The sequence below is a fragment of the Colletotrichum scovillei genome (assembly GCF_011075155.1).
Source record: "Colletotrichum scovillei strain TJNH1 chromosome Unknown Contig00011, whole genome shotgun sequence".
NCBI lineage: Eukaryota > Fungi > Ascomycota > Sordariomycetes > Glomerellales > Glomerellaceae > Colletotrichum > Colletotrichum scovillei.
Window position 1 is genome coordinate 3,728,592 of NW_023336269.1, and position 18,906 is coordinate 3,747,497.

An 18,906-nucleotide genomic window follows, 5' to 3' on the forward strand; every position below is an offset into this window, starting at 1 on the left:
TCACTTGGGCCACTCAGGGCGCAGTGAGTGCCAAAACCAAAGAGCCAGGCTCAACAAGGCGTCCCTACAACCATTGGAATTATCTCAAGAGATATTGTTGAATAGATCATTACAGCAATGTAGATGAGGCTACCTGCCAGATGGATATTAGCATCATTTGGTTGAGCCTCTACCGATTTCATGAAGCAGCCCATCATTACTGAGCGATATACTTTTCTGAGGATGGCGAGACCTTGGCCTCTTTCCACTCATAGAACCAAATTGATGTTCCAATACTTGGAGTCTAGTTATGAGCTGCTTCTGAATCTCATCGCTCATGTGAATTAGTGTTCATAAGACCACATTCTGACGATGTCAACAATGCCATTCAAGCTGGCCTCCTACTACCCTTTTGTATCAAAGTCCTTATATACGTAGAGGAATCTACTCCGTTTTAAAGGTAATTATCCTAGAGATAATAGCGGTAGAACTGCTTGTCGCATGTGTCGAACGGAAATCGATATTGTCACCCACTTGTCTGCGCTTCTGACCGATGCCCGTCCAATTTTTCCACACCAAAAGCGAAGTATCGCCTTGAGGGAATTTGACATATTTCTCTCACAGCTTGTCTAGGATATGCTGACTTTTTCTCAAGAGTGATAGGAGCACGCAAGAATTTGGAGTCGTCTATCGATAAATCAACTTCGGTTTGTAGGATCGCCTCGTTTCAGCAGACCGACAGACGGCAGAGTGCTTCCTCGCGAGGAGACTGAATCTTCACAGACAGGACGTAATCATCACATCAGATCGCCCAAATACTACGAGCCCATTGAGAGCTCCTCTAGTCCCTTTCATTCTTCTTCAGAGTCATGAGCGACTCTCTAAGACAGCCTCTAGAAATCCAACTCTCCATCGCCACGCCTAACAATCCCGAACCAAGTCACGCGCCATGAGAACGCCCTCCAAACACACACTCTAACCCAGACCCGAAAACCTCCCTCCATCCTCACCACCCAAGAACCCACCTCAACCCGCAAACCATCTCCTCCTCCGCCTCAACAGCCCTCGCCAACCAAGGCGCCTTCAACCAAAACGTATGAGGCCACCCCCTCACGACCTCAACCCTCACCTCGACACCCGCACCCGCAAGCGCCATCGCATAACAAACACCGTCAGAGTACAGCGTATCATTACTACAAACCTGCACCCACGTCCTCGGCAGCGCAGCCAGCGTCTCCGCCCCGGCCTCAAGCGGCATCCTCTCCAGCCCGTCGCGCGGGACAGCGCGCGAGAAGACGCCCAGCAGACTCGTGACGAAGGACGGCGAGGTGGAGGAGGTATACGCGTGTCGTAAGGAAGGAGGCACATAGTCCAGAGAGCTCCCGCCGTCGCTGGTGACTGGGCAGCGCAAGAGGACGCCGTGGAGGGAACCGCGGGGCGCGGCTTGCGAGACGGCGGTGGCGAGCTGGCCGCCGCTGGAGGAGCCGACGATGATGAGTTTGGTTGTGGGGAACGGGTGGAGGGAGCGGATGTGGTGGAAGGCGTCGAGAGAGTCGGAGACGCAGGTTGAGGCCGGGGACGAGGGCATGAGTCTGTATCCTACCGAGTACACCGTCGCGGCCCTCAAGTCCTTGGCGATGCGTCTGCATGATAGCTCTTCGCTGTCTGCCTCGCCGACGTAGAGGCCGCCACCGTGGTAGTAAATTACGACGATCTCGTCGCCGGTGGGCTTATTATCGGTGTCGTCGGAGAAGCGAAGGATCGGGATGGCGAATTGGTCTAGACTCGAGGGGGTCGTGAGTGGCTGTGTTGTGATGCTCGATAGATGGTGGTATGGTGCGCCGGGGGCGAGCATGCGGGCGTTGAGCTGTCTGCATTCTTCTGCGTAGACAGGCTGGCGGTCGAGGGGTGATGCGTACGTCTTCTTTGGGCCTTTGGCTTTTACTTCTTCCTCGTACGCTAGCCAGGCGGGATCTAAGTGAGGTGCCTCTTTGAGGATGAGATGGTTTAGTGAGGTCATGTTGAGTGAGTGAGATGTATATGATCAAATAAGGACAGAAGGATTGGATCGATCAGATGTGATAATTCGATAACGAGAGTCTTAAGAGCGAAGGTCACTACATTTGTACGCGGCTTTGGTGTTGAAATGCTCTGTGAGATGAGGTTAGACTCAAGGTCCGATAGTGGGGAAGTCGGGGCTTCCGGGCTGTTGTTGTCGCGACGAGATCCCGTTTATCCGGCCGTAGTTCCGGGGAGCCGGGCAGGTCGGGTGTGAGCTCAACCTCGAGAACCAAACCATGACATGTCAAAATCTCGATACTCACCGCGTGCTTATGAAGTGAACGAAGTCACAGCATATTGCTTGACGAGCCGTGCGGACGGTCACGCTGTTGGGCTTGGCGGCTCGGTGAAGGGCCACCACTGCGGTTAGCGCCGAGGAGACAAACTCCGAACCGGAAAAATTCAACCGAACATCACCATCCTTCAAACCGACTCTGCAGAGTTGGCCGCGCAGAATGAATGAGTACATCATAAGATGGGCAGAGCGCTTGGTACAGCAGGTCGATATTAATGTCCACTGGGTTGATTCCCTCCCCTCGGACCGATCGCCTATCTACAATGCTAGAGTACACAAAGGGAATCGAAGAACGAACGCGTCTATAGCACGGAAAGATCGCCGAACTTCTCCTGTAGAGGGTATTAGTATGCCGAATCATATCGGGGTGGTGTTTTGACCGTACCTTGTATCCCGGAACGGTCCAGCGGCCCTTGGAGACGAGCTGGGAGGTCTTCTCGTCGATTGAGGGCTCGGCGGCGGCGACATCGTCCTGTAGTCATAATAAGCATCCCGCCATCCGCGTTCTCCACGTATTCCGGCGGTACGTACGACAGTGAGGTCCTCGAAGGGGCGAGCGGACTCGATGTTGGTCAGGGTCTTCTCGAGGTCCTTGAGCTCGAGGTCGACCTTCTGCTTGGTGGCCTCGGCGTTCTTGACGGCCTCGACCTCAAAGGCCTCGATGGCCTTGATCTGGCGGGAGACATCGTAGGTGGCGGGCTTGAAGGCGGAGAAGCGCTTCTCGATCTCGTCGACGACGGCCTGGTTCTTGAGGACGGAACGGTACTGAGCGAAGTCGACGGTCGTGGGGAGCTCCGACAGCTGCTGGACCCTGCGGCGGGCGTTCTCGTTGCGCTGCTTGAAAGCCTGGAGGGAGGCGGCGGTCTGGCCCTTGAGGCCGAGGGAGGTGGTGACCTTGGCCCAGTCGAGCTTGAGAGCTGCGCTTCGCTATTGCAGGACAAGGAGAGAAATTAGCTCAGGTGCTCCAGCTTTAAGGGAGCGGATGCGCGAGTGCGCGACCCAATTGGCGACATCGGCGGCAATTGCATCAATCGGCGACGAGAGACGAGCGGATTGCGATGGGATACACGTACTGCGGCCATTTTGGAGGATTTGTTGAGGGTTCGGCGGAGTGGAGAGGGAGTTGCGTCGTCGTGAGGTTGATGATTGACTTTGCCGACCGGAGAGCAGAGAAAGAGCCGGGATGAACTGTGTCACGGGGATAGTCACGTGATACTTCTCCGGCCGAATGAACTGGGGTGTGGTTGGCTGCACGGGAACGAACGGTTCAATGGTGGGGCAGAGCTCCCGGCTTTTGCGAATTCGGTCTGAGCCAATTCCCGCCAGATCGAGGGGTAGCTGTATGTAAATTCAACCAGACGAGGCTGGTCTATAAAGGCAGGTATTTCGGTCAGGAGTCGCCAATCACACATCACGTATGTCATAAGAGCAGTGTCCAGAGTGCAAGAAAGCGCCGATTATCATGACCTCTCATTGCGAAAGAGACTTTTCGGAGTCAACTCCCTGGGAATTGTACATGCCAACCCGTTCCGTCCTTTTTGCTGTGTCGAGATTTTGAGAAACTACCTTTGACCGGGGCCGCCGCTAAATACTCAATGCCATAATAGAGTTGACGATATCGTTGTCGTTCTCCTTCAGAGCCTTGATAGCCTTCTTCCGGCTAACGTTGGCCTGGGTCATGACGAGCTCAATGTCCTTGTCCTCGATGCCCTCGGCATCAACCTCCTCACCATCGTCCTCCTCCTCGTCCTTCTTGGCCTCGGCGTCAGCCTCGACGGCCTTGCCGTGGCTGGAGTGGTCGTGGCCGGCGTGGTCGTGCTCACCACCAGCAGCGGCGAGCTGCTGGGCGGCGGCCTGCTGAGCAGTAGCGTTGAGGTCCTCGATCTTGGCCTCACCGAAGACGCTTGAATGCACATATCAGTTTCCACACATCGCATGATCCATGGTGCAGTATGCTACTTACATGTAGGTGTTGCTGTTGGGGGACTTGTAAACCTCGGGGCTGTTGATGACGAAGAGGATCTGGAACGTGGGTCAGCCTTGTTCAGTATGCCCCCCGCATTGCGCCGTGCGTGCCACCACCACCACCACCAACAGTCACACCATATCATGCCAGGAAACTCACGTTCTTGGGGCGGCGGAGAGTGACGCGGGTGATGCCCTGCACTCTGGTCAGGTGCAGCTTCTCGAGAGCCTTGCGGGCCTTCTTCTCGTTGCGGGAGTGGATGACGGCGGTGGAGCCGGAGGGAAGGCCCTCGGCATCCTCGCCCTCAATCTCGGAGTCGGAGCTCTCGTCCTCGTGCTCCTCGACGGAGACCTTCTTGGTCTCGTCATCGGGAAGCTCTTCAACGCGGGGGTTGGCCATTTTGTCGACTGCTGAACCGAGGGAAGAAAAAAATTGTTAGCTGCGGGGTGCTTCTGGTGTGGTGGTGGTAGTGGTGGGAGCTAGGATCGCGCGCAGAGCTGATTTGGCGAGCTCGGATTTGGGTGTCTGTGGGAAGGGGAAATTGCCAACTTTTCGCACAAAAATTCGTCGGTGCAGTCGCGGGTTCGTTGATCGGGCAATGGCGTCAAAAATTCGACAGAGGGACAGCAACACTTACCAAAGACTAGAACGAGGGATCCTTAACTCGGCGTGGGGGATTATGTTCGGTGGCTTTGTGGTTTGTAGGAAAGATCGCAGAGAAATTCTAGGGTTAGCAGCACCTACTGTGTTAAAGTGGATTAGGTAAGCAGATGACAACCGCCTGCGAGTCTGCCAACGCTCCCGACCTGAGTGGCACCCCCCCCAGTTCAGGTCCCCCGGATGGGACGCGGTGCACGCCGGGCATTCTGAGCCACGGCCGCCGCCTCCTCAAGCAAATGGATGACATTCTGCCCGTCATTTCTACAAGGCTGAGGCAGAGCCTGGCCGTACATGGACTTACTACGAAATCTGGGCTTAACCGGGATGGATCTAAAACGGCATTTCGAGAACCGACTCCTGGCCATGGCATTCACGTCAAGAATAGGCTCGTCATGAAGATTTACAGAGTCTCAAAAGGAAAACCGAAAAAAAAAAGTCTTTACTCCGTGTCCCCGTCACGAGCCAACCAATCTATTTTTCTGATTGTGCCATGAATTCATTTTTGTCTCTGAATTTCCGTATTTGACGCCGGTCATCATATGATTGATGATGAATGTGACATACAGCCCTTCCAGTTACGGAGCAAAAGAGATGTGCAGCAACCCAATGCTGCGGTAATGCAGACCAAACCGGATCCCATGCTGTCACGCTCTAAACCAGCCCCGTAGTCTTCAAAGTCAACCCCATAGACATCCTAATCGTGAGTCCATTACGCCGAGGCCTTGACCTTGACCAGAGCCTTGCGCTCTTCGAAACGGCGCTGCTTCTTGAGGCGGAGGACCTTGAAGCGGTCGAAGTCGCTGAGGTTCTTTCTCCGCTCGATCTGGGTGCTGCGCTTGAACCAGTTGGTCTCCTTCCACTTCTGGTCGATCTCGGACTTCTCCCAGAACTTCTTGACGGTGCCGGTACGGGCGCCACGGGGCAGGCCGGCGACGACGAGCGAGGAGAGGAGAACGTTGGAGAGAGAGACGGGCTGGCGGGGGACGGCGAGCTTGGCGTCTGAGGAGGGGCCGTCGACCAGAGCCTGCAATTTGATATCATGTTAGTTTTCCAGGTTTCTTATATCGTCCACGGAGCGCGCGCTCGTGCGCCCAATTTCAAAAAGCATTCGAATCGTATCGGGGGAGAGAAGAGGTGCTGTCGTAACGTACGCGCTTGTGGTCGATGATCTCGACGATAGTCGCAAGGCGGCCGGCGTAGGGGCCGTTGCCCTGGATGAGGACGACACGGCCGACCTCGACCAGTCGCCACTTAGAACCCTCGATGGTAGCGTCACCCATTTTGCTGGTCGGTCTGAAGTTGGATCGCGAAGTTAGAATCGGGGTTGCGGATTTCGTGGTGTTGCGTCTTGCTTGTCTTGGAGGGGCGCGTCAAACTTACCAGACGTCGAAGATGTGCTGCTGGTGGTTAGTGGTGGATGGAGTTCGAAGTCACTTCGGCACACTTCTTTTTTTTTCCCTGGGAGGATGGTGCGACTTAGGGCAAGTCAGAAAGCCGCAATGAGACGGATTTGCTGATTAACCGAGCCGAGTCCCTCTCTTCCCAAAACGGCTTAGCTGGGGCGGTCAGTGGCCACTCACCGCGCAGGCTCCACCGACGACAGAACTTTTTTTTCCCATTCGCATAAAGGTGCAGCTTGATGAGCTCTCCCTTTGTTTTGTTGATCCTACCTTATTCTTCATCAGCTTCGAGGTGCTCACAATTTGGCATCTATCGGCGAAGCTGCAACAAAAACAAAAGGTACGTTTGCATCGCCCGACACACCCCGTACTGGAATGATGAGAAAAATTTGCGATTGATTTCTTTCGGTGGCTCTCTTTCGCCGGAGTGGCTATATCGTCTGAATATATGATATTTAATTCTTACATATTCTGACCTCCAAACCCAACAACACGTTTCTGTTCTTTGGAATCCCTGTCGGAATACGTTTGACTAATTCGACGTTCAGGTATGACCAGCAGTATAGACGACCTCATAGCAATTAAAAAAACATCATGCTTCAACATCTACGTTGATGAAACCTCGTGTGTTGCCCATCTTCATCATTAATTGCGTGACCACAATTTTTCAGACTGCCTCACATTCACCTCGGTAACATCACTGGAGAAGTGTTTTGCGTCATGACTTTTGATATTCATCCTATGAATTCATGTATGCTGGTGCTACCCTGCCAACGCCGGACCGAAAATCATATTTGTGCTTCCCATATTTATTTTCCAGCCTTTTGCTTCAGGCGGAGCTCGTCCTCCTCCTGGAGCTGCTTGTCAATCTCGGCGCCCCTAGAAGGCTTGTTGCCGTGCAGCTTGGCCTGATTGTCAATTAGCGCTGGTTCTTGAATGCGCGGAGGGCTCAGGAATGCTACTTACGGGGAGTGTGGCGTCCTCCTTGCCAAGGCGGGTCTCGAGGGACTCTTCCTCATCACCCTCCTTGTTCTTCTTCTCCTCGGCAGCGAGTCTGTTGGCGATGGAACGCTCATCCTCTGATTGACTGTTAACAACTGCCAAATTCCGGCCGCTGTACGGGCAACTTACTGGAGTCTGTCGCCAGGTGAGAGTGCTCCTTGCCCTCGTGGAAACGCTCGGCGTTGTTGGTCTCCTCCTCCTTGGCGTTTCTCTGATCGCCAGCCTCGTAAACGGCGCTGTTGCCAACGTTTGAGTTTCCGGACATGATGATGGTTGTTTTGTGGGTGAAGTGGGAATTTGAGGGTATGTTTACTGCTAAGGAGCCAGGACGATGTGTTGTTTGATGAGTGATTGGTGCTTGAATTGGGAAGGGAGCAGAAAAGGCATGTGTACAGCAGATGAGCTTTCTATTTGAATGGGAAGGAAGCTGTCTTAGCTGCACTTGCGCAACGACCCCCCTTCGGCACATCTACGTCATGACGTCTCCAGCGCCGATTCTCAGCTTAGACAGGCAAAACTCCCTCCTACGTCATGCAATTGTCATTCTCCGCAAAAAAGCCATGACAGATCTGCTCATGCCACATGGAAAATCGGCGATGCACTTGGGGCGGAGAGTAGTTGGCGGCTCTGACTTTGCGGTGCATCTTCGTTGCCAATTTTCAGCCCTGTCTTTGATGCTGAAGCTGAGTGAGCTTGAGTTCAGCCCATCGCCTGCCTCGAGCCTGGCTACCCCTGCTCCACGGTCGACAACGAATGAACGCGAAGGCTCAAGATCGATATCGACCTAGGCACCTTATCTTATCCAGCTGTTGATTCTTTCAGCAAGCCTCTCACAGTAGATTAAAGCGTTGAACGCGAATCTGCCTGGTGCATTGAAATCTTACCCCGCCAGTACCTTCCCTGAGGACCGACCTGTCACTTTCGAGCTTTGCACTGTGCGGCACCCTGATCGCGTGCTGCACATCCTGTGAATCTAGATAGGTAGTGAAATCAATTGCCCTGTTGCTGTGGGAAGGCAACATGACATAGCAGAGGACCCATCGGAGCCGCGCCCCCCATCTGTTTCGTGATGAAAAAAAGCCAAATCGATGCCCAAGAGGCTCCAGGCCCATCCAAATGACAGAGTGAGGGGTCCCAAGATGTGATGCTCCATCGCTGTGCCTCCTGTGGCCGGGCCCAGGTGCATGGGGCCAGGGGTCAAGCGCGGCAGGCCCCGCCAGTGCGCCAATTCGGCATTGGCGTCTAAAACTAAGCCGCCCGGCTAAATGACGTAAACCTGATAGCTCCGGAGCTCCAAAGCTCCACTACCGACTTCATCGCATCACGCTGCACGAAGCAGAGCTCACGCCAGACAAACACACCACCAAAATAGCTCCCCAACGACCTGCCACAATGTTCGGATTCGTAAGGCAGCTCAATCGTACCCGATACAGATCAATTGATTGCTGACACACACTGTAGCGCAAGACCCTCGACATCGTCACTGTCTTCCACAAGGCGAGCTCCCCTGCCTCTGTGAGGGTTGTCAACCTGCTCAAGCAGGTGTCGGCCAACGCCGCCGCCGGCGCGACTGAGGACCAGGCCAGCGACCACAGCGTTCAAACGAGCCCCAAGAAGTCCCGCGCCGATTTTGAGCTCAACATCACCGAAGACCCCCCAACAGCCGACCAGGTCAAGACTATCCTGGAATACGTCGGAAAGAGCAAGATCCCATCAATCATCAAGGGTGCTTCCACTGAGCAGGATGCCCTGAAGAAGTTCCAGCAGAACGCCGAAGTCTTCCAAAGACCCGTGGTATGTGTTTCCTTCCAGAGCTCGTGGTCCTCTTCAAACGTGTGCTTCTTCAAGAACAAACCTGGCTGACTGAGACATGCAGACTGTGGACTGGAACAATGGCAAAGCTGTCTCCGGTGAGAGTGAATCTGAGATTCTCAAGATGCTTAACGCCTTGAGCAATGAGAAGAGCTGAAAGAAGAACGCTTTCTTCAGATGTTTCAAAGCAGCTCCTTTGTCCTTGTTATCCAGATACCTGCGTCCTCCTTCCCCCAGTGGTACATTAGCTGAATGATGAATATACTCTTCTCTCTTCTATATCGTCTAGAGTCACGTCCAATGCTTCCATAAAGCTCAATTTAGCTCGTAGCTATCTCTATAGGCTGCCGTCAACTCGTTGATAGCCATCGGAAGAGGCTCCAAGTCGAGTTCTGATGAGTCCTATGTTCCTGCAATAGTGCTTGTCCACCCTAGGTAATGAGCAAAGCCTCACCTCATATGCAAGCATTGCTACCTCAATTTTCCAGGACCAACGATATGCCATTTTATTACTGATCCTCAATGAGGGTGTGCTACATCAACTACATTGATTCGTTATCGGGAACAGGTGAGCAAGACTTATTTGTCTCCATGGACATCACGATGAGAGACCTGATGACCTTGGAAAAGATAACAGACGGTTGAAAGAAGAGAACACTGGCTCTTGTCATGTCAAGCTCCTGTGAAAGAAGGGAAAGAAGACCCCGGCTACCCACCTATACAGCAAATCGCATCTACACATCAAGTAGGAGCCATCGCAACAAAAGGAAGACCCAGTAGGCTCATGCGGTTACCATGTAAGAGCCATATCTGGTGTCCTTACTGTAAATGTAGCTACCGAGAACCATGTTGCTGCCTGAGTCCTGCATCCTACACCTCACCGGTCTAAGAGGTGTCACTGTGAAGGTCTGAATATTGCGTTCTTCCGGTTGATGCTACTGCTGCACTCATCTACAGGCAGGTGCACCCGCCCATGGCTCCTTCCCAACAAACATCTTTTACACCTGCCCCCTTCCTTCCCACCTCACTCCAGCTTCTAATTTTTCACTTGCCTTGTGAGTGTTGTCCTTCTCTCTCTCTCCTCGTCCCAAAAACAACAACACCACCCACTCCATCGCTTCTTCTCCCTTCCCACCACTAAATCAATTCCTCTCCTACTCCAAAATCGCCACCAGAAATATTCTCATTTTCTCTACCTCCATTGCCTCCGAGCCCATCACCGCAAGCCTATCATCCCGTTGCCAAACGACGTTGGATATACGCAGCTTTGCAGTATGGCTTCCAACATCCATGGAGGTTCTGGCTCCTCCCAAGATCAGCGCTTCTCCATGAACAACGGTCACGATGGTCGCGCTACGATGGCAAACTCTATGCCTACCAAGCCCTCCTCTCATTACTATCCAAATGGAATTCCCGACGGCTACAAGATGGTCGGTACCAAGGAGGGAGAGACGCCCAGACTTTACATCGAAGACAATCTTCCGATCGCCTTCTACAATCAGCCTACGAAGGAGATCAAGGCTATTTTTAGCACCAACAACGGCGAGTTTCCAACCCGCGGTCTCAGCCACGTCCTTCCAGCACGCCAGATTGATTTATGGAGCGCTGAAGAGCTCCAGGAGAGGGCCAATGCCATCCGCAAGAAGTATTGGAGCCACATGAAGTCCATGCCGCAGCTGGAGTTCTGGGAAGACCTATATGATTACTTCGACTGCTATGACATCTACTTCCAAGGCGCGATGAACCTTTGGAATCTGATGCTTCATCTCTACCACGAAAATCAATGTCTCGTTCGCAACCTCCATCAAGAAATCGTTGCGGAAGTTGGCCACTGGTGCGACGAATGGGCTGCAAAGAGCGAGAACAAGAAGAAGCTGCTAGACTTCAAAGACTTCCAGGGCGACGTTCTCAATCTTCTGAGCTCAGAGGATCGCGTTGACCTCCAGGGACTGCCTCCCGTGAGCATGGAGCTTGTCCGCAATGCTCTGAGGTTTCGACATGATCAGCTTCTAGGCAAGCCCTGGGCTCAGCCAACCTCGTACCCGCAAAATAGCCTCGGGTACCAGTGGGAAGAAGGTACACTACAACATTGGCTTGGTGAGTTGACTCTGTTACCTGCTGCCTCGTACCCGCAAAATAGCCTCGGGTACCAGTGGGAAGAAGGTACACTACAACATTGGCTTGGTGAGTTGACTCTGTTACCTGCTGAAAGCGACTGACCTAACCTTGTCAGCGGGTCAACCCGTTCAAGATACTCCTAGTGGACTTGCCCCGGCATCGACCGCCCCGAACCTGACCAAGGGCAACCCCGACTCCCCGCTGTCCCAAACGAGTCCGGCTGCCAAAGCCTCTCCTCCAAAGCCATTGATCGTGAGCGGTACATATAGGCACATTCCAATCGACCATCTGCATCACGATGTTGCCACGGCTGTGAATCGCGTCAGCTACCCCGAGGGTACCTCAGCGGACAACCGGCAGACCCTTTCGACAAGTCATGGTCATGGCAACGACGATTCTCGTCAGCTGCCTGGTCATTTGCTCCCCAACGTTGCGCAAACGAATCAAACTTCGATATCCAGAGGCGGAAATGCAGGTCCGGGAGGGTCCGCCTTCTACCCTCATGCGATTAGACATGATGGTCATCCATTCAACACGCCTTTCACCACAGGTCCACATGGTATGCCTCAGCCCTATCTTGGTCCCGTTAGCTCCCCTCATGCTCCCTCTCATGGCCCCCCTCAAGGGCACCCTCAAGGGCACTCTCAAGGGCACTCTTATGGAACCTCTCGTGGACCTCCTCATGGGCCTCCTCATGGACCCATGGAACCTCCTGCTGGTCCTGGAAATCGCCGTTACGGCCAACCTTCGCAGGTCATTCCGTCTCCTCAAAGACCTAATGACAACCGCTTCAACAACGCTGGGCATTCGGCGCACATAACGGGCTCTGTTCCCGTGGGCGGCGCACAGCGTGCCCAATCTGCTGCTTTTCCTGGAGTGGCACCTGAGCCGGTTTCGTTTCAGAGAAACAACGGCAAGCGGAATGCATCAATAGACCCCCATTTTGGCCAAGCAGGCGACCGTGGTTCACAAATGGGTCATCCGCGATTTGAGACAAGATTCAACTCGCGAGCAGTGCCTAACTCGAGCGGCCCATCTCATCATCAGCAGCGCCCCCGTGGCGATTCAAAAGGATGGGAGAAGGTCCACAATGCAGATGACTCGATTCATGGGCCCGTTTTCCGGCGTTCTCCAACCAAGGAGAATCGCGCCCGTGCATTATCCCGTTCTTCCGCGTCTAGGCAAACTTTCACTTGCACAAATCAACATGAAAAGCTTGGCGATAACAAATGGGCTTACGCGCCTTGCGAGTGTCCTTCTTGTGAGGCTCGTGAACGATCTGTCTTCGTTCAGCTCACCTCTCATCTAGCTAGAGATGACCTGTCTGAGAAGGTCCATGCTGTGATGTCTCGGTGGGGAGAGGTTGAGAAAGTCAACAGATTGGCTCTCAAGGACCAGAAAGATTACCCCAACTTCTTTGTCAGGTAAGTGGCAACATTCATACAGGCTAGAAATTCTACTGATATCAGGTGCTCTCGTTCAGATTCAAAGATGGTTCTCGCATCACTGAGATTGCATGCGCAAAGGATGTTGAGTGCCCAGAGCTTCACTGTATGCTCCAGACGCGACCTATTCACCATACGCGTTATGGAAGCTTGATGTATTCCAAAGCCAGCCGGGACGCGAATGAACAGCATAGAATCCCGAACTCGTACGAAGGGTCTCAGCAACCTCGGGCTAGCAGCCAGGCTCCATTCAACCAGAGCCAGTCCCTATCTGCTCGTATGGACTCTCGATCTCAAGCAGTCTCCTTAGAGCAGTACATTATTCCTCGTCCACCAAAATCGCAGGGCAAAGCAGTACATGGTTCTCAGTCCGAAGCGGTACCTGAAACAACTGTTCCACTGCCCACCGCAGACCAAGCCACTCTGTTGCAGGGGAAAACTGAACTGCCCAAAGACGTCAAGCCGACACAAGCCAAAACGACTGTCGATCTAGCCTTGCAACAGTCAAGTGAAGCTGAGTCGCAATCGAAGCCGCCTTCCGAGGAGGTTATTCCCGATGAGGAAAAGCCAACCAAGCATGATAGCCCTCGGATTTCCAACAGTCCATGCAAAGTAATTGTCGTCAACTTGCCGGCGACACCTCAAAAGCTGACGAAGACCTCGATGGACACTGAAGTACACGGAGAATCTGACTCGTCTGGCAAGGCTGTCTTTACTCCGGACGACAGTGAATCGGTAGCCTCTCCGGTCAAGAAGAGCTCTCCGGCTTCTATCAGTAACAAGGAAAACAAATTCGGCGCTATTTCTGACCAGGGACCGTCTGAAGAATGTGCGAAGGTTGTACCTCATGTCTCGCCTGTCCTGGAAGAGGGAAGCACAGCCCCTGAGCCTATTGCGCAAAGTCCCACATATGGCAAGGGAAAGTATAGGAAGATTTTTTCTCACAGAGATACCAGCAGTGTCGAGGTCTTCGACGTGGTGCCTCACATGCCTGGAAGAAGTAGCTCTTCGTTTCTCAAGACTTCCTTCCCTGACGAAGATGGGCCTAGCGATAGCCTTCGCCTGAAGTCTGGACATGCACTGGACAGTTTGATCGATGCGGGCTTCTTCATAGGGGGTCCAATGACCACCATGACCGACGACGCTTCAAAGAAGAAGAACAAGAAAAACAAGAAGAAGAAGAAGAAGCCGGCATCGGGAAGCCAAGATGAGTCTCTGCCCATTGGCGACGCCTCGACTGTGGCCGCCGATGATAAAACTCTTCATATCCCGGCGAAAACCCAGACTGGTGCATCAGAGACGGCCGACATCATCACGAAGGCCAAGGATATCGTTGCAACAGAAGCGTCTCCAGGAAAGTCAAGTCTCCCAGAGCCGCCTAACAAAGGTTTTCGAGCCAACGCTGGCGGCTCACTCCGAATGCCGAAGAATCGAAACAAGCAGCCGACTCAGCTGAACATTGCTGTACGAGAAGGTTCTGCTTCTGGAGCAGCCACTCTCCTAAAGGAGGCCCACGCATTCGACGGCGGTCTTCCATCTGCTGCGAGTACTTCACAGATGAGCTTCACCACAGCCCAGGAAAGCTGCTCTGGAAACAGCTCGCCCAAGGCCTTATCGACCCCAGCAACTCCATCGTCGGCCAGGACGCCTGAACCGAAGGTTTCGCCAGAAAGGTCCGTGGTTGAGAGCGAAGCGACGGCAAAGTCAACCTTGCAACTCAATCCAAAGGCAAAGGAGTTTGTGTCGCCTGTACCGCGCCCTGCCGTTCATAGAGTGAAGCTGGCGCCAATTCCATTGGTACCGATCCCAGTGAAGACCACTCAGCATCAACGCAACTTTTCTCGCAGTTCGTCGGTCACATCCCGAACTCTCACTCCAGGACCAACGCCTCCCAAAGCTAAAGCTGAGAAGTGTCAGGGGAATGATGCTGGAGATGGCGTCGACAATGGAGAGAGTTCTACAACTGGTGAAGCGCCAGCCCAAGATGAAGGCACACAAAAGTCGACACCCGAGAGCATGGCGAAGGCAAAGCAGGACCATCCCGCTGAAGGTGATACGCCCGTCCCACAGCCATCAAATGTTAGCAGTGGCAAGGGTCAAAGACAGCGTGCGAAGAAGGCCGCTAGCAAGAAAAAGCAGCAACAGCTTAGCAGCGACCGCGAACAGTACGGGCAGCAGCAGCAGGGCAAGCAAGAACCGCAGAAGAACAACCCTTCGCCTAAGAAGCAGAATGTTCAAGGACACAAGCACATCCAGCAACCGCAACATGCCCCTGGGACGCACAACAGAAAGCTTTCTGTTGCTAGTAAAGACGACTTCCCGTCCCTGCCGCCTGCTCCATTGCCTGCTTCTAGCCTCCCTGCGACCAGCGTCTGGGGCAAAGCGCGTGCAACATCAACTGCTACAAAGATCGGCACCACCACTACTACCAGCAGCATGAGCAGTGAGAACAAGACCAAGGACAAGACATCCTTAGGCGCGCTCCCTCAGGAGGGCAGTGGCAAGCATTAGAGAAGGATGTTCGATGTTTGTGGGGGAATGATATGGGCGCGGTACGAACAAATACAGAAAGACGGAAGCAGATGTGACGGGACAGGGTTGACTAAGAGCTTTTCTGTAGATTGGAGAGCCTGTTGGGAGGTAGCCCGGAAGCAGGTGATGGGGAGGATTTAGATTCGTTCCTTGAGAAGGATTTGTGTTTGAGTGATACCCATAGCTCGCGCTTGTGGCTTAGTAGTTGCGAAGAAATAGAATGAACATTGCTCGGAAGACTCTCTATCTGATCGTTTATTGCTTGAATGCTTACTTGGGCGGTCGTGAGCCCCGTCATAGGTGGCCTGGAGTAAACTCGTCTTCGCCCAGAGTCTCGTCTGATCAAGGGCAGAGTGAACATCCCGAGGGACGTGGACACTATCTAGCAGACCATGTATGGGATTGTCGTAGGGATCGTACTTTGGAAACCCAGATCACCCCGAACTGTGGCCATGGCGTCTACTTTCATTTATCGACAGCTCGCTGAGTTCAGTTTCAATACAACTTTCGACTCGTCATTCTCAACATGGTGATGGTACAAAAGGTCCTTATTTTGGTCTATTCGTTCAACTGTCCCCGCCCGGGTTTATACGTTTATGCACCGTTCTTCACCAGGGTCGTAACTGTGTCCTCAATCTGCTTGTCCGACAGGCCTTTTGCGGAGCGTGTTAGCTACTGAGCGTCCTTGAGAGTGATTGAAGGAGGGGGTGATGGTTCTCACCTTCCAACGATTGGCTCTTTTCAACACCGAATTCTGTTTGAGCGAGAGATCCTAATCAGCATTCTCTGTCCGTTCTGTATCATTGGGGAGTGGTTCTGACCGTATCTCGCGTAGATCTTGGGTAGTGTGCCGGCGGCCTCGCGGATGAGGATGGGAGTCTGGGGGTTGTTCTTCTTCATCGTGGGGTAGGCTCTTGCGACGAAGTTGCTATTGCGAGAAGAGGTTAGCGGGGGATCGGGGTGATGCGAGCGGTTGGTGTCGTCGTCGTTGGGGGGTTTCGAGGCTGGGGTGTGTATGCGCTGAGCGTGTGTAGGGAAGTCGAGGAAACGTACCGGGTCGCGGCGCTGTGCTCGCCCGTCTGGCAGAAAAGGAAGCGCACCTCCTTGAGGGCCTTTGTGAATGCGTACTTGCTCGACATCGTGGCTGGGGCTGCGCGGAGGAGGTGCGGACGGGCGGCGGTAGGGTCAATTGGCGGGATTCGGGTCGATTGGAGGAGCCTCTTTGCTGGTGGACTGGCGAGGATTGAAGTTGACGAGATGCTCACGGTTCGAGGTGGGTCAGGGAATCTTGCATAAGCCGGTCGGGAACTCGGGATGAGCATAAATTGTCTAATTGGGTATTACTGATTGGTTGGACTCCTAGAGCTCTGGGTTTATGCACATGCACAATTCAACACCCTGATCTAGGGGCCGTTTTTCAAGGTACGCAGCTACAGGCAAGTATTACGTAAGGTCACAAGGTGCCAATGGACATTGGAAGGTGAGGTCGACCTGGTCAGTGCTCCCGCAGTCAACTTTTTTTTCCCTTGACGGGTTGTCCCCGCTTATCTCCGGTTGGCGGATGCTCTTTGCTTGCTGAGAGCTGCCGTGCGCCTTCCTCACAGTGCACCGTATGCGCTCGCTCGCGCTCCCGGGCCAAAAAAAGCTGCCCGCTCATCTTCGGACGTCCCAAACCTCAACGCATCTGCGTCTCTCAACCTCGCCTCAACCTCTCCCCTCCATCCCTTCCGTGCGTCTATCGAAAAGAAAACCCTCTCCGCTCCGAACCACCTCTGCCTCCGCGTGAATTGAGATCTCTTCTCAATCGATCCCCCGAACCCGAGTCTCCGACGACATATACACACGAAAAGAAAAGCTATAGCTTTGAAAGTCCGTCACAATGGCCCCCGCCAACAACTTCTTCAAGGCCGCGCGCCCTGCCTTCCGCCAGCAGGTCTTCGCCGGTGCCCAGATCCGCAACGCTTTCCGCACCTCCCAGTTCCGCGCCCAGTTCCGCGAGAGCTCCAAGAGATGGCAGAGCTCGACCGCGTCCGCCGATGCCCAGGTCAGCTGGTTCAAGCGCATGTGGGACAGCCCCATCGGAATCAAGACGGTACACTTTTGGTGAGTAGACTTTGCCCCGACATGCGATATAAGGGCTTCGGATGGTATTCTTTGGACATGTCCGCTGACTCCGATGGTTCCAGGGCTCCTGTTATGAAGGTATGAAGTCCTGATAGCTGGAGCTACCTCCGGATATATCCCTTGCAGATGTCCGGTCGCGATGTCGGAGGTCGATACAGACCGGACGAAAAAATACCCGAGAGGATTGGGAATTTCTCCATGGAATGAATGCTGACTGGCAACACAATACACAGTGGGCTCTCGTTCTTGCCGGTGTTGCTGACTTTGCCCGTCCCGCCGAGAAGCTGTCTCTCACCCAGAACGGTGCCCTGACGGCCACTGGTATCATCTGGACCCGTTGGTGCTTGATCATTAAGCCCAAGAACTACCTGTACGTCATGAAGGGTCTCACAAAGGGAACGTGTCAACTAAACTTTCCAGTCTTGCTGCTGTCAACTTCTTCCTCGGTGTCGTCGGCGTCGTCCAGTGCTCCCGTATCCTCATGTGGCAGCAATCTCAGAAGAGTGTTGGCGACCTGGCCAAGGATGTCAAGGAGGACGTCAAGGAGGCTGTCTCTTCCTAGACCTAGAATTGCAAATGTCGAGCAAAGTGGGGTACAGTAAGGGGTCCATGGGAGGGACGAGGTGAAGTTGCAGCATGGTTCCAAACTGACGTACCAGGATGTCAAGGAGGACGTCAAGGAGGCTGTCTCTTCCTAGACCTAGAATTGCAAATGTCGAGCAAAGTGGGGTACAGTAAGGGGTCCATGGGAGGGACGAGGTGAAGTTGCAGCATGGTTCCAAACTGACGTACCAGCTGCGGCCACGATCCAGGAACAGTCGCGGAGGCGAGAGGAGACGGCGCAGAGCGCTTCAGACTACCCACCCTGTCATGTCATGTCATGCATCAGACACGTCACGCTTCTCAGATCTGGTTCCTAGACACTTCCTTTTTCTAATTCGATATACAACAAGGCCGATACTTCACGGCCCAAGAGATTGCAAGAGAAAGAAAGCGAACCCCGTTCTGACTCGAATCATGCGTTATGGTCGTTGTGCCGTATGTGCTTTGGGCGAAGAGTATATTCCATACGGAACTGCCAAATGGATCCCCGTGGTAGCATTCCGCGATTCCCCGCGTAGTAACGTGACCAAAAGACGGGTTAATAGCTAGCTTGACCAGCGTACCGCCAGTATGGATCCTCGACGGAAATCCCGAGACATCTGCGCCATTGTGTCATTCGAGCTCTGTGCGACATATTCGCCCAGGCACCCCCACTCAAGCTCCCGCAACCAGAGTCGAGGCCTTGATCGAACCCTGATTTCGAGCGAGGAGATTTGGCCTGGCCTCTGTCTGTGGGATTTCGTCTTATTACTAAGCAGCTCAACTATGGAATACGACCTTGGCTGATGTGACAAGTTGGTGACCGGGCCGCGTACGGAGCGGAACCCCCCCCTGCATAGGCACCAAATTTCAACGCCGACGACATCTTCGGCAAGGGCGTCTCTCTGGGAATCTTGGGATGCCGAATCG

General features: G+C 53.6%; 9 protein-coding genes across 9 annotated transcripts; 3 read left to right on the forward strand and 6 right to left on the reverse strand.

Annotated features, from left to right (window-relative positions):
* Positions 1-985: 985 nt before the first annotated feature.
* HER10_EVM0011408 (uncharacterized protein) lies at positions 986-1,999 on the reverse strand (the record flags this gene model as incomplete). The annotated part of the gene is made up of 1 exon (XM_035480841.1): positions 986-1,999. The coding sequence occupies one exon, from the start codon at positions 1,997-1,999 to the stop codon at positions 986-988; it is 1,014 nt and encodes a 337-aa protein (XP_035327306.1).
* A 638-nt stretch (positions 2,000-2,637) lies between these two features.
* HER10_EVM0002365 (ATP synthase subunit D) lies at positions 2,638-3,417 on the reverse strand (the record flags this gene model as incomplete). The annotated part of the gene is made up of 4 exons (XM_035472080.1): positions 2,638-2,667; positions 2,721-2,807; positions 2,867-3,262; positions 3,409-3,417. 4 exons carry the CDS (start codon positions 3,415-3,417, stop codon positions 2,638-2,640), a joined length of 522 nt encoding a protein of 173 aa, XP_035326610.1.
* Positions 3,418-3,787: 370 nt separating this feature from the next.
* HER10_EVM0008568 (NAC domain-containing protein) lies at positions 3,788-5,005 on the reverse strand. The gene is made up of 3 exons (XM_035478085.1): positions 4,461-5,005; positions 4,299-4,357; positions 3,788-4,238 (listed from the first exon to the last, which is right to left on the reverse strand). Exons 1-3 carry the CDS (start codon positions 4,698-4,700, stop codon positions 3,920-3,922), a joined length of 618 nt encoding a protein of 205 aa, XP_035327067.1. The 5' UTR covers positions 4,701-5,005; the 3' UTR covers positions 3,788-3,919.
* Positions 5,006-5,380: 375 nt separating this feature from the next.
* Positions 5,381-6,413, reverse strand: HER10_EVM0009205 (60S ribosomal protein L14-B). Its single transcript, XM_035483089.1, has 2 exons — positions 6,113-6,413; positions 5,381-5,985 (listed from the first exon to the last, which is right to left on the reverse strand). Exons 1-2 carry the CDS (start codon positions 6,239-6,241, stop codon positions 5,671-5,673), a joined length of 444 nt encoding a protein of 147 aa, XP_035327133.1. The 5' UTR covers positions 6,242-6,413; the 3' UTR covers positions 5,381-5,670.
* A 460-nt stretch (positions 6,414-6,873) lies between these two features.
* Positions 6,874-8,400, reverse strand: HER10_EVM0008120 (uncharacterized protein). Its single transcript, XM_035477653.1, has 3 exons — positions 7,493-8,400; positions 7,328-7,440; positions 6,874-7,269 (listed from the first exon to the last, which is right to left on the reverse strand). Exons 1-3 carry the CDS (start codon positions 7,830-7,832, stop codon positions 7,171-7,173), a joined length of 552 nt encoding a protein of 183 aa, XP_035327035.1. The 5' UTR covers positions 7,833-8,400; the 3' UTR covers positions 6,874-7,170.
* Positions 8,401-8,755: 355 nt separating this feature from the next.
* Positions 8,756-9,332, forward strand: HER10_EVM0001012 (uncharacterized protein; the record flags this gene model as incomplete). Its single annotated transcript, XM_035470776.1, has 3 exons — positions 8,756-8,767; positions 8,825-9,157; positions 9,240-9,332. 3 exons carry the CDS (start codon positions 8,756-8,758, stop codon positions 9,330-9,332), a joined length of 438 nt encoding a protein of 145 aa, XP_035326517.1.
* A 1,117-nt stretch (positions 9,333-10,449) lies between these two features.
* HER10_EVM0004002 (uncharacterized protein) lies at positions 10,450-15,249 on the forward strand (the record flags this gene model as incomplete). Its single annotated transcript, XM_035473662.1, has 3 exons — positions 10,450-11,272; positions 11,409-12,717; positions 12,777-15,249. The coding sequence occupies 3 exons, from the start codon at positions 10,450-10,452 to the stop codon at positions 15,247-15,249; spliced, it is 4,605 nt and encodes a 1,534-aa protein (XP_035326743.1).
* A 226-nt stretch (positions 15,250-15,475) lies between these two features.
* Positions 15,476-16,536, reverse strand: HER10_EVM0007342 (uncharacterized protein). The gene is made up of 4 exons (XM_035476901.1): positions 16,324-16,536; positions 16,092-16,198; positions 15,992-16,024; positions 15,476-15,923 (listed from the first exon to the last, which is right to left on the reverse strand). The coding sequence occupies exons 1-4, from the start codon at positions 16,407-16,409 to the stop codon at positions 15,865-15,867; spliced, it is 285 nt and encodes a 94-aa protein (XP_035326982.1). The 5' UTR covers positions 16,410-16,536; the 3' UTR covers positions 15,476-15,864.
* A 613-nt stretch (positions 16,537-17,149) lies between these two features.
* Positions 17,150-17,956, forward strand: HER10_EVM0002479 (uncharacterized protein; the record flags this gene model as incomplete). Its single annotated transcript, XM_035472188.1, has 4 exons — positions 17,150-17,373; positions 17,457-17,472; positions 17,628-17,764; positions 17,815-17,956. The coding sequence occupies 4 exons, from the start codon at positions 17,150-17,152 to the stop codon at positions 17,954-17,956; spliced, it is 519 nt and encodes a 172-aa protein (XP_035326622.1).
* Positions 17,957-18,906: the final 950 nt, after the last annotated feature.